The sequence below is a fragment of the Bufo bufo genome, chromosome 3 (assembly GCF_905171765.1).
Source record: "Bufo bufo chromosome 3, aBufBuf1.1, whole genome shotgun sequence".
NCBI lineage: Eukaryota > Metazoa > Chordata > Amphibia > Anura > Bufonidae > Bufo > Bufo bufo.
Window position 1 is genome coordinate 453613449 of NC_053391.1, and position 18606 is coordinate 453632054.

General features: G+C 39.7%; 1 protein-coding gene across 3 annotated transcripts in view; it reads left to right on the plus strand.

Moving 5' to 3' along the window:
* GABRG3 (gamma-aminobutyric acid type A receptor subunit gamma3) overlaps positions 1–18606 on the plus strand; it is a 1146914-nt gene that overhangs the window by 583888 nt on the left and 544420 nt on the right. For all 3 annotated transcript variants that reach the window (XM_040425132.1, XM_040425130.1, XM_040425131.1), the window contains exon 5: positions 6636–6718. In XM_040425132.1, the coding sequence (XP_040281066.1) occupies positions 6636–6718 (83 nt within the window). The remainder of the gene's footprint in view (positions 1–6635; positions 6719–18606) is intronic.

Genomic DNA, 18606 nt, shown 5'->3' on the forward strand with positions numbered 1-18606 from the left:
ACACATGGAAAAGTGCATTTGGCCAGGGACGCTAAATTTTCCTGACAGCACACTGGGTGAACATTGTGGAGGCCGGGAAGGAGTCGTACCCTGGGATGGCACAGGTGCTACCAACGCCGAGGATTGCGGGCCCTAATTCCATCAGGGTTTCTGCCAGCACCTACGTTAGTGGCTCCAACCCCCACTTTTCCTCCTCTGCCTCCTCCTCCACTGCCACTTCCGAATTATCCACGTGCAGCACCAGTCAGTCATCAGCCGGTAGCTGGAAACAGTGTAGCACTGCAGTGGGGAAGAGTCAACAGGCCGTGCTAAAGGGGATATGCTTAGGGGACAAACAGCACAACGCCGCAGAGCTGTTGCAGGGGATAAGAGACCAGACTGAGCTGTGGCTCTTGCCACTCAACCTGTAACCAGGCATGGTTGTGTGTGATAATGGCCGTAACTTGGTGGCGGCTTGGGAGCTCGGCAAGCTCACACGCATCCGATGCCTAGCCCATGTCTTAAACGTAGTGGTTCAGTGGTTTCTCAAAACCTACCCCAATTTGCCTGAGCTACTGGTGAAGGTGCGCCCTGTGTGTGCACATTTCCGCAAGTCATCAACAGATTCAGCCAGTTTGTCAACACTGCAGCAGCACTTTAACTTGCCAGCTCACTGGCTGTCGTGCGACGTGAGCACATGCTAGAACTTCACGTTCCACATGTTGGCCAGGCTTTGTGAGCAGCAGAGGGCAGTAGTGGAATACCAGCTGCAACATGGTCGTCGCCTTTCCTTTCAGCTTCCGCTAATCAGAAGCGAGGAGAGAGCATGGATGTCTGACCTCTGACGTTTTAAGAAACTTTCAGGAATCACAGATGGTGAGCGACGATAGCGCTATTATCAGCGTAACCATCCCACTTCTGTGTCTACTCAAACGCTCGCTGCTTTAATTAAGGACGACGCATTGCATGTGGAAGAGGTGGAAATGGGGGAAGAAGACATTACACAGGGTGAAAGCCAGACCACCCTCCGTCCGTCTTCGCAGCGTATATTGGACGAAGAAGAGGAGAAGGAGGAGCAGGAGACAGTTGCCTCCGCTACAGAGGGTAGTACCAATGGAAGTTTAATTACATCTGTTCAGTGTGGGTGGGCAGAAGAGGAGGAAGAGGATGAGGAGATTGAGATTGCCTGTTGGTTCTCTGGCACACATGGCTGACTAGATGTTAGGCTGCCTTTCCCGCGACCAGCGCATTATATGCATTTTAGAGAACACGGATTACTGGGTGTTCTCCCTTCTTGACCCCCGCTACAAAGAGAACTTCTCATCTCTCATTCCTCTGGTGGGGAGGACAAGGAAAACGGTGCTATACCAGAAGGTCCTTGTTGAAAAATTGCTCCAAAGTTCATAGGGCAAACATCCAAATGGATAATCGCCGTCACGGGGACGTGCGATCGCCTAGAAGTTAACTAGAGTCAACAAAGCGACAGCAGGCCCTCACCTACAAGTCCAGTCTCAGTAGCCAAGAGTCTAGTCAACACAATCCTCATGAGATGGAACACTGGGTGAACGTTGTGGAGGCCGGCAGCAAGTTGGCTGCTGGCACCAGACTTGTCCTCCAATAGATCCTCGTTAACGGAAAGTGTACTCATTCCAATAACAGGGCCTCTTAAGAGTATTGTATTGTTATTTATCGTCACTACCTCCCTGAATCGGGAGTGGGTATTTGTCGTGCGCCTGCTGCCTTCCTTGGACGCTTGTGGTTTAATAACTTGATCCACCCTCTCTGGGTGGTTCACAATTAGGAAAAAAAAGGGGCAAGGCAACAGCAGCCAATCAGATTTCAGCCATTGACCTCCCTTGGATGTGGTAGCCCTTTCTGAGGCTCCCTCTCCGGCATCGAACCCTGATTCCCCGTTACTCGTTATCACCATGGTAGGCGCAGAGAAGAACATTGAAAGCCGATAGGACAGACATCCGAATGGATCATCGCCGTCAAGGTGACGTGTAATCACCCAGAGGTTATCTAGAGTCACCAATGCGGCAGCAGGCCCTGACCCGTAATGTTTTAGAAAGTCACCAGCAGGCCCTTGCTCTTAATGTTTTTGAGGGTCACCAGCAGGCCATCAATCATAATTTTTCAAGGGTATGATGCCCTCCTTTATGTGTAATAAAAGGTGTATTGGAGTCCGGTTCCTTGTAATTTTTGGCAGCCCTTTCACTTAGTGCATAGAAACATAGAAACATAGAATGTGTCAGCAGATGACAACTGAATACTATGAATAGCCCTTGGCCCTATCTTATATGAAGGATGGCCTTATGCCTATCCCATGCATGCTTTATATATTTAAAAGTTTCTATCATATCCCCTCTGTCTCGTCTTTGTTCCAAGCTATACATGTTAAGGTCCTTTAATCTTTCCTGGTAAATTTTTTCCTGCAATCCATGTACCAATTTAATAGCTCTTCTCTGAACTCTCTCCAAATTATCAATATCCTTCTGGAGATATGGTCTCCAGTACTGCGCACAATACTCCAAATGAGGTCTCACTAGTGCTCTGTAGAGGGGCATGAGCACCTCCGTCTTTCTACTGGTAATGCCTCTCCCTATACACCCAAGCATTCTGCTAGCATTTCCTGCTGCTCTATGACATTGTCTGCCTACCTTTAAGTCTTCTGAAATAATGACCCCTAAATTCCTTTCCTCAGATACTGAGGTTAGGACTGTATCACTGGTTTTATATTCTGCTCTTGGGATTTTACACCCCAGGTGCATTATCTTGCACTTATCAACATTAAATTGTAGTTGCCAGATTTTTGACCATTCCTCTAGTTTTCCTAAATCCTTTTCCATTTGGTGTATCCCTCCAGGAACATCAACCCTGTTACAAATCTATGTCATCAGCAAAAAGACACACCTTACCATCGAGGCCTTCTGCAATTTCGCTGATAAAGATATTAAACAATATGGGTCCCAGAACAGATCCCTGAGGTACCCCACTTGTAACAAGACCATGGTCTGAATATACTCCATTGACTACAACCCTCTGTTGTCTGTCTCTCAGCCACTGCCTAATACATTCAACAATATGGGAGTCCAAGCCCAAAGACTGCAATTTATTGATAAGCCTTCTATGTGGGACAATATCAAAAGCCTTACTAAAGTCTAGATAAGCGATGTCTACTGCACCTCCGCCATCTATTATTTTAGTCACCCAATCAAAAAAATCAATAAGATTAGTTTGACATGATCTCCCTGAAGTTTTTCATCTTTCAATCCATGGGATTTTCAATGCTCCACTGCTGAGCTCTTTTAAAAGCTTTGGGTGTATCCCATCAGGCCCCTGTGACTTATTTGTATTAATTTTAGACAGCTGACTTAGAACCTCTTCCTCTGTAAAGACACATGCATCAACAGATTCATTAGTCTTTCTTCCTAACTGAGGTCCTTTTCCTTCATTTTCCTTTGTAAAAACTGAACAGAAGTATTCATTGAGGCAGTCAGCTAGTTCTTTATCTTCTTCCATATACCTTCCTTCTTTTGTTTTTAATTTGGTAATTCCTGGTTTTAGTTTCCTTTTCTCATTTATGTATCTGAAGAATGTCTTATCGCCTTTTTTCACTGACTGAGCTAATTTCTCTTCTGCCTGTGCTTTAGAAGCTCTTATAACTTGTTTGGCCCCTCTCTGCCTAATCTTAGAAATTTGCCTGTCATCCTCGTTTTTTTATTTTTATAATTACTAAATGCTATCTTTTTGTTTTTAATGATTTTGGCCACTTCTGCTGAGTACCACAGTGGTCTCTTCCTTTTTTTGCTTTTAAGAGTGATTTGTGTCCGAAAACACACGATAGGGTACCTCTTTGGCACACAGGGACGACCACAGTTTCAGGTTTTTAGGTATAAATACTATTTATTGTTCAGTTGACAACGCGTTTCGGAGTTTATAACTCCTTTTTCAAGTCTTGGGGGCGCCAACAGCAAGGGGCAACAGGCAGAAGGTGGCCGGGTGGCTGGGAACTCCTTCTGATGTGTGCTGCTGCTGTATCTGGCGTCGCTCACCTGGTGACTTGAAAAAGGAGTTATAAACTCCGAAACGCGTTGTCAACTGAACAATAAATAGTATTTATACCTAAAAACCTGAAACTGTGGTCGTCCCTGTGCGCCAAAGAGGTACCCTATCGTGTGTTTTCGGACACAAATCACTCTTCTCGCCCCTAACAATCCCTAGGAGTTTTTGGCAACTCCATCCAAAGGGACTGAACGGGTATCGGCAGCACGGACCTCCCTCACCCTCCCAACCTATTGTGTGTCTAAACCTGTTGTGCGCTTACACCTGCACAACACCCAAAGGTGAGCACATTCTATCCATCACGTTTATCTGTGTATCATCGCTTACTACCCTATGAGCGCCTCTCCCTTTTCTCTTTTTCCATAATTGCTGTTTTTTTGCTTTTACTGACAAGCCTAATGCAATTTTCTGTTGCCTTCAATAGTGCCACTTTTAAGTAGTCCCATTTCTCCTGGACTCCAATGAAACTATTCCAATCTTATAGGGACTCGTATACCACTAATCTAATTTTAGAAAAGTCAGTTTTTCTAAAATCTAAAACTTTTGTTTTTGTGTGGTGTGACTCAGTCACTGTACTTATAGTAAACCACACTGACTGGTGATCCTAGATCCCAAGTTTTCCCCTACAGTAATATCAGATACCAAATTCCCATTTGTGAATACTAAATCTAAAATGGCCTCCTTCCGGGTTGGCTCCTCAACTACTTGCTGTAGAGATAATTCCAGTAGGGAATTTAGAATATCTGTACTCCTGGCAGAACTAGCTATTTTGGTTTTCCAGTTTACATCAGGAAGATTGAAGTCTCCCATAATGATAACTTCCCCCTTCAATGTCATTTTAGCTATTTCCTCAACTAGTAGATCATCTAATTCTTTGACTTGGCTAGGTGGTCTATATATCACACCTACACGAGTTACATTATGATTATCAAGCTGCAAGGTAACCCAAACTGACTCTAAATTGTTTTTGCCAACTTGTATCAAATTAGATTTTATGCTATCTTTCACATACAGGGCCACCCCTCCCCCCTTCTTGCCTTCTCTGTCTTTCCTGTATAAAGAGAACCCTGGTATAATTTTCTGTTTCCTTCAATAGTGCCACTCGGACAACATGGTTCCCAGCAGCGACCTAGGAGTGTAAGATGCAGCGAGACATCAACCGCATGCTGTTCCCGAACCATTTTGGTGGTGTTTCCATCAATTTCTGACCTTTTCCCATGAAACATGCACCCTCCCCTCTTCAGAGCAGGGGGTGCCTGGTTTAATGCTCAGGTTCTCCCATTGACTTGCATTATACTCGGGTGCTCGGTAGAGCACCCGAGCATCCCGAGGTGTATTGCCAGAGCACTGAAGCACTTTGGTGCTCGATCAACACTAATAGTTAGTATAGAGTCAGACAAAGATAAAAAGTATCATCCAGCCAGAGCCACTGTGATAAATTTGGTGCGTCTAGACAGCCTAAGTTTACACAGTCTATAGGATTATTAAATGTGCCCAATATCACATGGCGGTTTACTTTAGTGTTCATTTATTAGTTATTAACAAAATTCAATCTTATAAATTGAGTCTTATTATGTAAACTTTGGCGGACAAAAATAAACAGTACCGAATTGCATTAAAATTTTGAGTGCTGTCCTGATATATGGAATTATGGTTGTCTAAAGTCCTCCTGGCAGAAGAGACTTCTATTGGACAGCACTAATTTAGGGTCCATTCACACGTCCATATGTGAATTGCGGATCCACAAAACATGGACACCGGCAATGTGCGTTCCGCATTTTGTGGACAGCACATCACCAGCACTCTCATGGAAAATGCCTTAGGACATGTTCTATTTTTTTGCGGAACGGAAGTGCGGACCCGTAAATGCGGACGGCACATTCCGGCCCCATTGAAAATAAATGGGTCTGCACCTGTTCCGCAAAATTGCTGAACGGATGTGGACCCATTTTGCGGACGTGTGATTAGACCCTTATTGTCACTAGGAGACAGATAGTGCTGATAACACCCATTAAGAAGAATTCTAATTTTAACACATTGTTATCAAACTAGCTCTTCTACATATATATTATCTAGTTAGTGTTATGAAGCTGACTATAAACCTTGCCTGAAACCATATAGTAAAAACTTTTACATTCAGCATTTTGGCTATGACAAATCCAAATCATACTGGGACTTGTTAGTGAAGTTGGGTGATGACCACAGAGGCTAATTAGTGGTGGTATTTTTTTAATGCAAAAACCCTATTTTATTTTGTTTCTTTTCTAATAAATAACAAGTCTGACTTTTAGGGGTCAGGCCAATTTAATACTTATTGGGCAGAAAACCGGTTACCCATTGTCATGACTTATTAGCTGATCCTCTACTTTTAAAAGTATACACATATGATTTTAATCCAACTATTTCAGAGTCAATGAAAGTCCTGTGTCCCACATTGCTAAATATGTGTCTAGAAAGCATTATATATAATATTAATGTACAGTCACACAGAATTTTTGGTTAGTTTATTCCAAATTATTTAAGCAACTGAAGCAGGTAAGAGTTTCATATTTGTTATTCAATTAGTAGAGTGATACATTATTTCTTTCTAGGCTTACCATCAATGCTGAATGTCAACTACAACTGCACAACTTTCCCATGGATGAACATTCGTGCCCACTTATATTCTCATCCTGTGAGTATTCAATCTATGTCAGTATGTTTATGAGAGTGATTCCCGTTATAACAAATTATCATACTATAGATTGGCTCCATTATTTTTAAAATAAATACCAAGCCCACATCATGACTTACCTGCATATTGAGATTTATTGCACCTATGTATTATTTTAGATGGATAACATAGTTTTCTGCTTGCCCAATAAAAAAGTCTTGATTGGTAGAACTTTATGTTAACATTACCATTTGCTATGATTTTGTTACATTAATTTTATTTTATTATTATTGTTGTTTAATTAATGTGACTGTTAACCCCTTCAGGACGCTGACATTTTTCACCTTAAGGACCAGGCCATTTTTTGCAAATCTGATGTGTGTCACTTTATATGGTGATAACTTTAAAACACTTTTACTTATCCAAGCCATTCTAAGATTGTTTTCTCATCACATATTGCACTTCATGACAGTGGTAAATTTGAGTCAAAATATTTTATTTTTATTTTTAAAAAATACCAAATTTACAAAAGATTTGGAAAAAATCCCAGTTTTTAAAATGTCTATTTATCTGCTTTTAAGGCCCCCTGCACACGAACGTGTGCACCCCGTTGTCGTGCTGCAATGCACGAACACAGTCCGTGGGGCAGCCATAGTGGATCGCGGACCCATCCGGCCGTTCTGCAAAAAGTTAGGACATGTTCTATCTTTTTGCGGAACGGAAGTACGGAACAAAACTCCACGGAAGCACTCCGTAGTGCTTCCGTAGGGTTCCTTTCCGTGCTTCCGTTCCGCACCATTCCGCATCTCCGGATTTGCGGACCCATTCAAGTGAATGGGTCCGTATCCGTGATGCGGAATGCCCACGGAACGGCACCCGTGTATTGCGGATCCGCAATACGGCAACGAGGTGAACACGTTCGTGTGCAGGGGGCCTAAAATAGATAGTTATATAATTCAAATAGTCTAGTTACCTAGACTAATAGACTCCCGTTTCTGGTCAACTTAAAATATAACGTTTATTTATTTCCTATTAAAAGTAATATAACATAAAGCGGGAGAACAAGGAAAACTTTAAAATCCTAGGTATGGCAGGATCCCTAGGCAGAGCAAAGGGTTAATTTCACCCATATATATTCTGCGTACCCTAGCCTATAACCATCAGCTTTTATGTTCTAGCAATATATTTTGCCTTTATAGAGTTTTATATTTAGGGTTCGCTTAGTCAGTCGTTTTCAGTCATTGTTTTCATTTTTGAATATCTTATGCACGACTCTCCACCATTTGTGGTCGCGGTTCAGAGGAGTCTGCAGGAGACAGATAGTGCTGATAACACCCATTAAGAAGAATTCTAATTTTAACACATTGTTATCAAACTAGCTCTTCTACATATATATTATCTAGTTAGTGTTATGAAGCTGACTATAAACCTTGCCTGAAACCATATAGTAAAAACTTTTACATTCAGCATTTTGGCTATGACAAATCCAAATCATACTGGGATTTGTTAGTGAAGTTGGGTGATGACCACAGAGGCTAATTAGTGGTGGTATTTTTTTAATGCAAAAACCCTATTTTATTTTGTTTCTTTTCTAATAAATAACAAGTCTGACTTTTAGGGGTCAGGCCAATTTAATACTTATTGGGCAGAAAACAAGTTACCCATTGTCATGACTTATTAGCTGATCCTCTACTTTTAAAAGTATACACATATGATTTTAATCCAACTATTTCAGAGTCAATGAAAGTCCTGTGTCCCACATTGCTAAATATGTGTCTAGAAAGCAACATATATAATATTAATGTACAGTCACACAGAATTTTTGGTTAGTTTATTCCAAATTATTTAAGCAACTGAAGCAGGTAAGAGTTTCATATTTGTTATTCAACTAGTAGAGTGATACATTATTTCTTTCTAAATACGGACCACTAAACCATCAATCCACTAAACCATCAATCCAGACGCTTGAACAGCAATTGGCTGTAATATACTCAATGACCCACCCCTAGAAGGTAAAAGAACACAGTTGCAAAGCAGTCTTGTTGACAGTAGCTCCTTTCCCCTGATGAAGCCACGTTCAGTGGTGAAACATGTTGGGGGAGCTCATAATCTTTAAATTTTAGATTAGGTTAGGAAGTGATCTCGTCGCGGAGAGGAGTATCTGCAGACTCCTCTGAACCGCGACCACAAATGGTGGAGAGTCGTGCATAAGATATTCAAAAATGAAAACAATGACTGAAAACGACTGACTAAGCGAACCCTAAATATAAAACTCTATAAAGGCAAAATATATTGCTAGAACATAAAAGCTGATGGTTATAGGCTAGGGTACGCAGAATATATATGGGTGAAATTAACCCTTTGCTCTGCCTAGGGATCCTGCCATACCTAGGATTTTAAAGTTTTCCTTGTTCTCCCGCTTTATGTAATATTACTTTTAATAGGAAATAAATAAACGTTATATTTTAAGTTGACCAGAAACGGGAGTCTATTAGTCTAGGTAACTAGACTATTTGAATTATATAACTATTTTTCCTGGGTCTAAAGGGTCTTTGAAATTTTGTAAAATAGATAGTGATACCTCCTAAAATAGTTATTACTTTACATATACCATATGTCTACTATATGTTTGGATCATTTTGCAAATGACATTTTCTTTTTTTGGGACTTTAGAAGGCTTAGAAAATTAGAAGCAAATCTTAAAATTTTTAAGAAAGTTTCCAAAACCCAATTTTTAAGGACCAGTTCAGGTCTGAAGTCACTTTGTCACTGAAGCCACAAGAATTAAAGCAAAATGTAGATGAAATTTCAGAATTTCACCTTTTTAGCAGCTTTTCCATTTTAATAATTTTTTTTCCGATAACAAAGCAAGGGTTAACAGCCAAACAAAACTCAATATTTATTGCTCTGATTCTGTAGTCTACAAAAACACCCCATCTGTGATCGTAAACTGGTGTACGGGCGCCATGTGGTTTTTAGAGGGTATATTTAACTGGAATAATTTTAAGTTGCCATGTCACGTTTGAAGACCCCCTGATGCAACCATAGAGTAGAAACTCCAAAAAAGTTACCCCATTTTGGAAACTATGGGATAAGGTGGCAGTTTTGTTGGTACTATTTTAGAGTGCATATGATTTTTAGTTGCTCTATATTACACTTTTTGTGAGGCAAAGTGATAAAAATAGAAGTTTTTTTTTTTTACAATTCTTATCTGACAGGATAGATCATGTGCTATTTTTATAGAGCAGGTCGTTACAGACGCGACAATACCAAATATGACTACTTTTTTGTTTGTTTGTTTCAGTTTTACATAATCATTTTAAAAAATAAAAATAAATTTTGTGTCTCCATATTCTGAAAGCCATATTTTTTTTTTTTTGGGCGACTGTCTGATGTAGGGGCTTATTTTTTTTCAGTATGAGATGACATTTTGAGTGGTACTATTTTAGGGTGCATATGACTTTTTGATAGCTTGGTATTACACTTTTTTAATGTAAAGTGACAAAAAATGTTTTTTTTTTGTTTTTTTACGGTGTTCATCTGGGGGGTTAGGTCATTTGATATTCTCTTAAAGCAGGATGTTACGGATGTGGAAATGCCTAATATGTCTACTTTTTTATTTAAGTTTTACACAATAAATGCATTTTTTGAAACAAAAAAAAATCATGTTTTAATGTATCCATATTTTGAAAGCCATAGATTTTCTTATTTTTTGGTCGATTGTTTTAGGTGGGGTCTCATTTTTTGCAGGATGAGATGACAGTTTGATTGGTACTATTTTTGGAGGCATATGACTTTTTGATGACTTGTTATTACACTTTTTGTGATGTAAGGTGACACCTTTTGACACCTTTTAAAAAAAAAAAATGTTTTAGTGTCTCCATATTCTGAGAGCCATAGTTTTTTTGGGCAATAGTCTTAGGTAGGGTCTCATTTTTTCAGGATGAGATGTAAGTTTGATTGGTGCTATTTTGGGGTGCCCATGACTTTTTTTTTACACTGTTTTTATTTTTTTACGGTCTTCACCTGAGGGGTTAGGTCAGGTGATTTTTTAATAGACCTGGTTGTTATGGACAGGTCTACTTTTTTTTTTTTCACTTTTAACACAACAAAAGCATTTTTAGAAATTCTGAGAGCCATAGTTTTTTTTATTTTTGCCCAATTGTTTTATGTAGCGGCTCATTATTTGCGGGATGAGTTGATGGTTTGATTGGTACTATTTTGAGGGGCATACGCCTTTTTGATCACTTGGTGTTTTTATTTTATTTTTTCTACAGCATTCAGGTGAGGGGGTGGATCATGTTATATTTTTATAGAGCTGGTCATTACGGACATTGCAATACCCAATATGTATTTTTTTTTTTACAATTTTATGTGGGTTTTTTTGGGAAAGGGGCTTTTTTTTTTTTTACTTAAAAATGTATTTATTTTTTATTATGAAAAACACTTTTTTTTTACCTTTTATTTTTGTCCCACTCTGGGACTTCAACTTCTGGGGTCTGATGCCCTCTACAATGCGTTACAATACAACCTGTATTTTAATGCATTGGCTGTCAGCTTTGATGCTGACAGCCTGCCTATGAGACCCAGCCTAAGGGACTGGATTTCACAGGCTTCCGTAGAAGGCAAGACCCAATGCCCATGGAAGGTATCGGGCTGCCTTCTCTGGTATCAGGTCCCCGTCAATGCAGCGCAGCAGCGACTGCTGTGTCCATGTCGCTGATCAGGCGGGGGGGGGGAGGGGGTGCTAATGATGTTTGCTATTTTTATTGTTTATTTTTTTATGTGATTAAAGAGCGTTTTTTCACAATTTTTTTAAAAACTTGTATTTACACTTTTCTTTAAAGGGGTTATCCCATCATAATGATCACTGTTAAATCAGTTAATGATTTGACAGTGATCATTTTTGTAAATATACTTGATTAAAAAATTCCCACCGTTTAGGATAAAATTCATTCCCACTTACCTTATTGTTGTGACTCGGTCTCCCCTGGTTACGGCCACCGCTCTTCTCCAGTCGCGCTTGCTCAGAAGACGACTCCTTTTCTCCCGGCAGGGCTGCTCGCTGTCCTGAACGCGCACGCTGCGCGCATGCGCGACGGTGACTTCTTCCCGGCCAGAATAGTACAGAGCTGCGAACGCGCACGCCGGCTCTGTACTATACTGGCCAGAAATAAGTCACATGGCGCATGCGCGGCAGCGTGCGCGTTCAGTCCAGCGCGCGGCCCGGCCAGGAGAAGACTTCAATCAAGATGAAGCCCGCCCCCAGCCAGAATCCAGGAAGTGAACGGCGCGGTGGCAGCAGGTAAGTATGAAAAGGCGAAGTGGGATAACCCCTTTAATGTTTCCCTAGGGGACTTTAACATATGATCCTCAGATCGCTTTTTCCATAGACTTCAATGAATTGCCATTGAATACTATGGGAGATTCATTATGTTCCCATGCGCCCACTCAGCTTCTGAGCTGATTCCATGGGTAAAGACCCAACTTTCACCATAAATATATTTAATAAGATTACTACAGATGAGTCCAATTCTTAATTCTTGATTTGGGTGCAATCACCCTTGCTATTTGGGAAGTGATTCACCCTTGTAATTTTAAATTACTTTAACTGGAAAAATCTGTTTCTCTCTTCTCTCTGTCTCTCTCTCTCTATTTCTCTCCTTGATTCTTTAAATTTGAATCACTTAAAATTCATATTTGATACAATAAATTTTTATTTTTTATAAAATTCCGGTTGAATTACGAATTTTTTGCATAGATTACCCTTACGGAAACATATAGCTCATTATGTTTAATATAGATAAGGGAAATTAAATGTGTAAACAAATTGGTACATAACCTTTCAGAATATCTTCAGTTCTTTGAAGTTGTGATATTTCTTTTTGCAACCTGTTATTTTAATATACTTCCTCTGATACAAACTCAAACATCTACCTCACATATTGGAAATGTTTTCATGAATTGACTCTTTATAGTATGCTTCAATAAGGCAGAATATATTACTAGTGATGAGCGGCATAGGCAATATTAGTTTATTGCGATGTTTTGCAAATCTTTTGCATAATATTCGCAATAAATTTGCGAATTATAGAATTAGTGATCTCCAGTCATTATTTTCGCGATTGCACAAATCAGCACTAATAATGCGCATATTTTTTGCGCAATACATGCAACTTCACATTTTATCAGGTCTGAGTAGATATTACTGATTGGTGCACTAAGTATTGTTGTGACATCACCTTTTGCTTCAGGACCCGGGACCCTTTGGACCCGGGAAATTAATATTATTTCAATTCAATAGCTTAAAGTTAATAGGTTCTCGTTTGTGGTCTGACTTAAAACGTAACATTTATTTGTTTTAATTTAAGAAAAAGTGTCAAATGGAAAGAAAAAATAAAAATTATTAAAATGAGGTACGGCTGGGTTCTGTGGCTGGGATACTATCAATTCCTACTAATCCTCAAATTGGAATACTGTGTTAAAGGTGTTCTGGTATAAGGAGCAGCCTAAAGGATATTGGGCATACCTCCCAGGCTGCAGTATGAAACTTCCTAATTGGGATTCACTGTTGCAGCGAACATTTGCCCCTATATGTTGTCTGTCAATGTCTGGGGATAATAGATATTATTTGAAGACCTCAGCTTTCTGGCTACTTGCCCCTTTGCTGTTGGGTTCTTAACTATATATCCCTATACTTTATAATTAAAGGGGGCTGTTGTCCAGTGCCTGCATTCCTATCCCTATGCTTACTACTCTTCCCCTATGAGTACTTTATCCTGTCGCCTGTGTCCGCATGCTATGTGTCTGCAGTGCACAAAGATGAGGACACTAAAAGCACAGCCGTACTTTTTAAAAACTAAATTACAGCTCCCCCGACATGTTTCGCCACTAACTATCTAATGTAATTGTGACTAACTATCTAATAGTGCTGTGACTGATGAACAGAAATGGCTACTGGTACTGATGAACAAAAATGGTGGCTGGTAGGTCAGACTGCTGACAGGGGCCCCTCTCTATATGGCTGATAGTGCTGTGACTGACTAATAGAAATGGCGGCTGGGACTAATGAACAGAAATGGTGGTGCTCCGACCTGCTTGCTGGCGCGCAGGTGTAGGCAGTGCAGGAAGCATGTGGAGTGTTGTGTCCTGATTGGTCAGCGTGCTGGAGCGAGAGGTGCGGGGGGCATGTTATTATTAGTGATGAGCAGCAGGTGCCATATTCGATTTCGATGAAATTCGCGAATATTCGAATATGAAAGGAATATTCTATAGTCGAAATCGAATATTCGTCATTATTCTAGTTATCGCGATTATTATGCGATTTAAATAATTGCGTATTGCGATTTTAACTTGAGGCTACTTTCCTATTGGTTTGATATCTAGAATTAGCGAATATGACGAATGTATTCGTCATATTCCTCAAAACGAAGATAACGAAGTATTCTACATCTTAGTTTTAGCTACCTATTCGTCAACTTCGCTAATTCTAGCAATCAAATAGGAAAGTTGACTATAGAGACAGCTAAGTTTAATTCGCTATGCGATTATATTACTTTGCTTTTTTTTTTATTGAATAGTTAAATACTTGATTATTATAATGATTCTATTTATAAAAAAAAAAAAAAAAAGCAAAGTAATATAATCGCATAGCGAATTAAACACAGCTGTCTCTATAGTCAACCTTCCTATTTGATTGCTAGAATTAGCGAAGTTGACGAATAGGTAGCTAAAATGAAGATGGAGAATACTTTGTTATCTTTGTTTTGAGGAATATGACGAATACATTCATCATATTCGCTAATTCTACCAAGCCAACCATAGTAAACCAGGTCCAAGTTGAAATAGCAATTTGATTAATTCAAGTTATAATAATTGAATTTCGATTTCAACTTAGCACTGCTATATTCCATATTAAGCTAGAATTAACGAATATGGAATATAGCAGTGCTAAGTTGAAATCGAAATTTGATTATTCTTCTAACTTGAATTAATCGCATTGCTATTTCAACTATACTCGATATACAACGATATTCGCAAAAAAAAATTCGATATTCGAACTCAACACTAGTTATTATTAGGGTTATTCCTGCAGTATAGAAATCTTTTTCTAGAGGTAGTTGTGCATTGTGTGTGTGTATATATATATTACTCTTTTTATGAGGCAAGGTAACCAAAAAATGGCTGTTCTGGCATTTTTTATTTCTTGTTTTTTTACAATGTTCACCTGACAGAGTAGATAATGTGATATTTTTATAGAGCAGGTCATAACAATGCGGCGATACCTAATAAGTCTATTTTGTTATTTTATTTTGGATTTACACAATAAAAAAAATGTTTTTTTTTGGGCGATTGTCTTAGGTAGGGTCTCATTTTTTGCTGGAAGAGATGATGGTTTGATTGGTACCATTTTGGGACACATTAGAATTTTTTATCACTTGCCATTACACTTTTTGTGATGTAAGGTGATAGAAAATGGCTTTTTTAGCACATCTTATATTTTATTTTTTTACGACGTTCATGAGACGGGTTGGATCACATACTTTTTTTTATAGAGCAGGTTGTTACGAACACAGAGATGCCTAATATGTGCATTTTTTATTTTACACAATAAAATATTTTTTTTTTAAAAATCATGTTTTTGTGTTTCCATTTTCTGAAGGCCATATTTTTGGAGCGATTGTCTTAGGTAGAATCAAATTTTTTGCGGGATGAGATTATGGTTTTATTGGTACCATTATGTGGCACATATGACTTTTTGATTGCTTTGTTTTACACTTTTCGTGATGTAAGGTCATAAAAAATTGATTTTTTTGGCACATTCTTTCTTATAGTGTTCCCCAAATGGGTTGGATCACATGCTAATTTTATAGAGCAGGTCGTTACGGACAAGACAATACCTAATATGTGAATTTTTTTTCTTTATTCTATTCAATAAAAGCATGTTTGAAAAAAATCATGTTCTTGTGTCTCCATTTCCTGAAAGCCATATTTTTTTTTATTTTTTGGATGATTGGCTTATGTAGGGGCTAATTTTTTGTGGGATGAGGTCACGGTTTGATTGGTGCTGATTTTGGATACATATGACTTTTTTGATCACTTTTTATACCATTTTTTGGGTGCGGTGCAGTGGGCAAAATTGCGGTAAAAGTAACATGATTCTTTTATAGTTCAGACCCTTACGAATACGGCGATACCAAACAAATGTTTAGTTTTTTTTTCTTTTTTTACATTTTTAACCAATTAAGTGTGGATATAGGAAGGTTTTTTATTTTAAACTTTTTTCACTTTTAAAAAATTTTTTGGACCCAGATCCACTTGGTTCTTGAGGATCCAGTGAGTCTGATAGCTTACAATGCACTACAGTACACTATATAGTGTACTGCAGTGTTTTGAACTCACACTAAGGTCTCATGTACACGACCATTCCGTTTTTTGCGGTCCGCAATCCGTAGATCCGCAAAAAAGGAAGCCGCCCGTGTTGCCTTCCGCAATTTGCGGAATGGACACCGGCATTATAAATGCCTTTTCTTGTCCACAAAGAGTGGACAAGAATAGGACATGTTATATTTTTTTAGCGGGGCCGCGAAACGGAGCCACGGATGCGGACAGCACATGGAGTGCTGTCCGCATCTTTTGCGGCCCCATTGAAGTGAATGGGTCCGCATCCGAGCTGCAAAAACGGCGGCTCGGATGCGGACCCAAACAACGGTCGTGTGCATGAGGCCTTAGCCTGATCAGGCTTCTGCCTTTAGCAGGAGCCTGATCAGGCTTAGTTATACCACGGCAAGCCGGATGCCTATGAAGGCCATGGTAAGATCCCTCCCTCAGTTTACCCTTCAAGCATATGCCGCTGCCACAGCAGAGCAGAGGCCCAATGGTTAGCCCCTCCATACAGCGGTCCCTAAGGACCACGGCATGGAAGGGGCTTAAACGGCCGACATCGCTGCCGGCACCGATGTCGGCCATTTCAAGCAGAGTGTTAGCTGTACATTACAGCTAACACTTTACCCCACTGTAGCTCTGCCATCCTGAAAGGGGGTGTGCTGTGCGCTATGCCATCTTGAAAGAGGGGACGGGTGTGCTGCGCGCTCTGCATATTGAAAGGGGGGCGGGGGTGTTGTGTTGGGGGGGATTAACCCTTCAAGCATCGGGCCGCTGCCAGGGCAGAGCAGCAGCCCGATGGTTAGCCCCTTCTGACAGCAGTCCCTAGGGACCGCGGCAAGGAAGGGGTTAAACAGTTATTTGAAGCAGAGTATGAGCGCCATGCCCTGATTGGTCGGTGCAGTGCTGTGTGCTCACACTGTGCTTTTATTATATAGGAGATATATATATATATATATATATATATATATATATACACACACACACACAAAGAATTATTAGGAACACCATACTAATACGGTGTTGGACCCCCTTTTGCCTTCAGAACGGCCTTAATTCTACGTGGCATTGATTCAACAAGGTGCTGATAGCATTCTTTAGAAATGTTGGCCCATATTGATAGGATAGCATCTTGCAGTTGATGGAGATTTGAGGGATGCACATCCAGGGCACGAAGCTCCCGTTCCACCACATCCCAAAGATGCTCTATTGGGTTGGGGTTCTGGTGACTGTGGGGGCCATTTTAGTACAGTGAACTCATTGTCATGTTCAAGAAACCAATTTGAAATTATTCAAGCTTTGTGACATGGTGCTTTATCCTGCTGGAATTAGCCATCAGAGGATGAATACATGTTCTAATTCTGTTTACGCCAAATTCGGACTCTACCATTTGAATGTCTCAACAGAAATCGAGACTCATCAGACCAGGCAACATTTTTCCAGTCTTCAACAGTTCAATTTTGGTAAGCTCGTGCAAATTGTAGCCTCTTTTTCCTATTTGTAGTGGAGATGAGTGGTACCCGGTGGGGTCTTCTGCTGTTGTAGCCCATCGCCTCAAGGTTGTGCGTGTTGTGGCTTCACAAATGCTTTGCTGCATACCTCGGTTGTAACGAGTGGTTATTTCAGTCAACGTTGCTCTTCTATCAGCTTGAATCAGTCGGCCCATTCTCCTCTGACCTCTAGCATCCACAAGGCATTTTTGCCCACAGGACTGCCGCATACTGGATGTTTTTCCCTTTTCACACCATTCTTTGTAAACCCTAGAAATGGTTGTGCGTGAAAATCCCAGTAACTGAGCAGATTGTGAAATACTCAGACCGGCAGGTCTGGCACCAACAACCATGCCACGCTCAAAATTGCTTAAATCACCTTTCTTTCCCATTCTCAGTTTGGAGTTCAGGAGATTGTCTTGACCAGGACCACCCCCCTAAATGCATTGAAGCAACTGCCATGTGATTGGTTGACTAGATAATTGCATTAATGAGAAATAGAACAGGTGTTCCTAATAATTCTTTAGGTGAGATAGATAGAGATATATTTATATATATATATATATATATATGTGTATATATATATATATATATTCATAAATCCATAAATCACAGCAAAATTGTTTCTTTCATTGGTATTTATTTTCAATAGATATGCGGCAAAATTATTATTTCGTGCACGAAATAATAATTTTGCTGCATATCTATTGAAAATAAATACCAATGAAAGAAACCATTTTGCTCTGATTTATGAATCTATAATTACGGGGCTGGGAACCCTATCTACAGCAAAAGAAAAGAAAAAAGCAGACCAGCCACAAAGTTTGGTAAAAAAAAAAAAATTATATATATATATATATATATATATACACACACACACACACACACACATATATCTATCTATTTGGATACCAGTATGACAGGTCTATTGTTCTCTTGATAGGTTCATTGCTGATCTGTGGCCATCTTTATCAAAGTCTATCTGTGTAATGTGTGATGCTCTAATCGAGTCACTCACCCCCTTTCCCTCTCTGG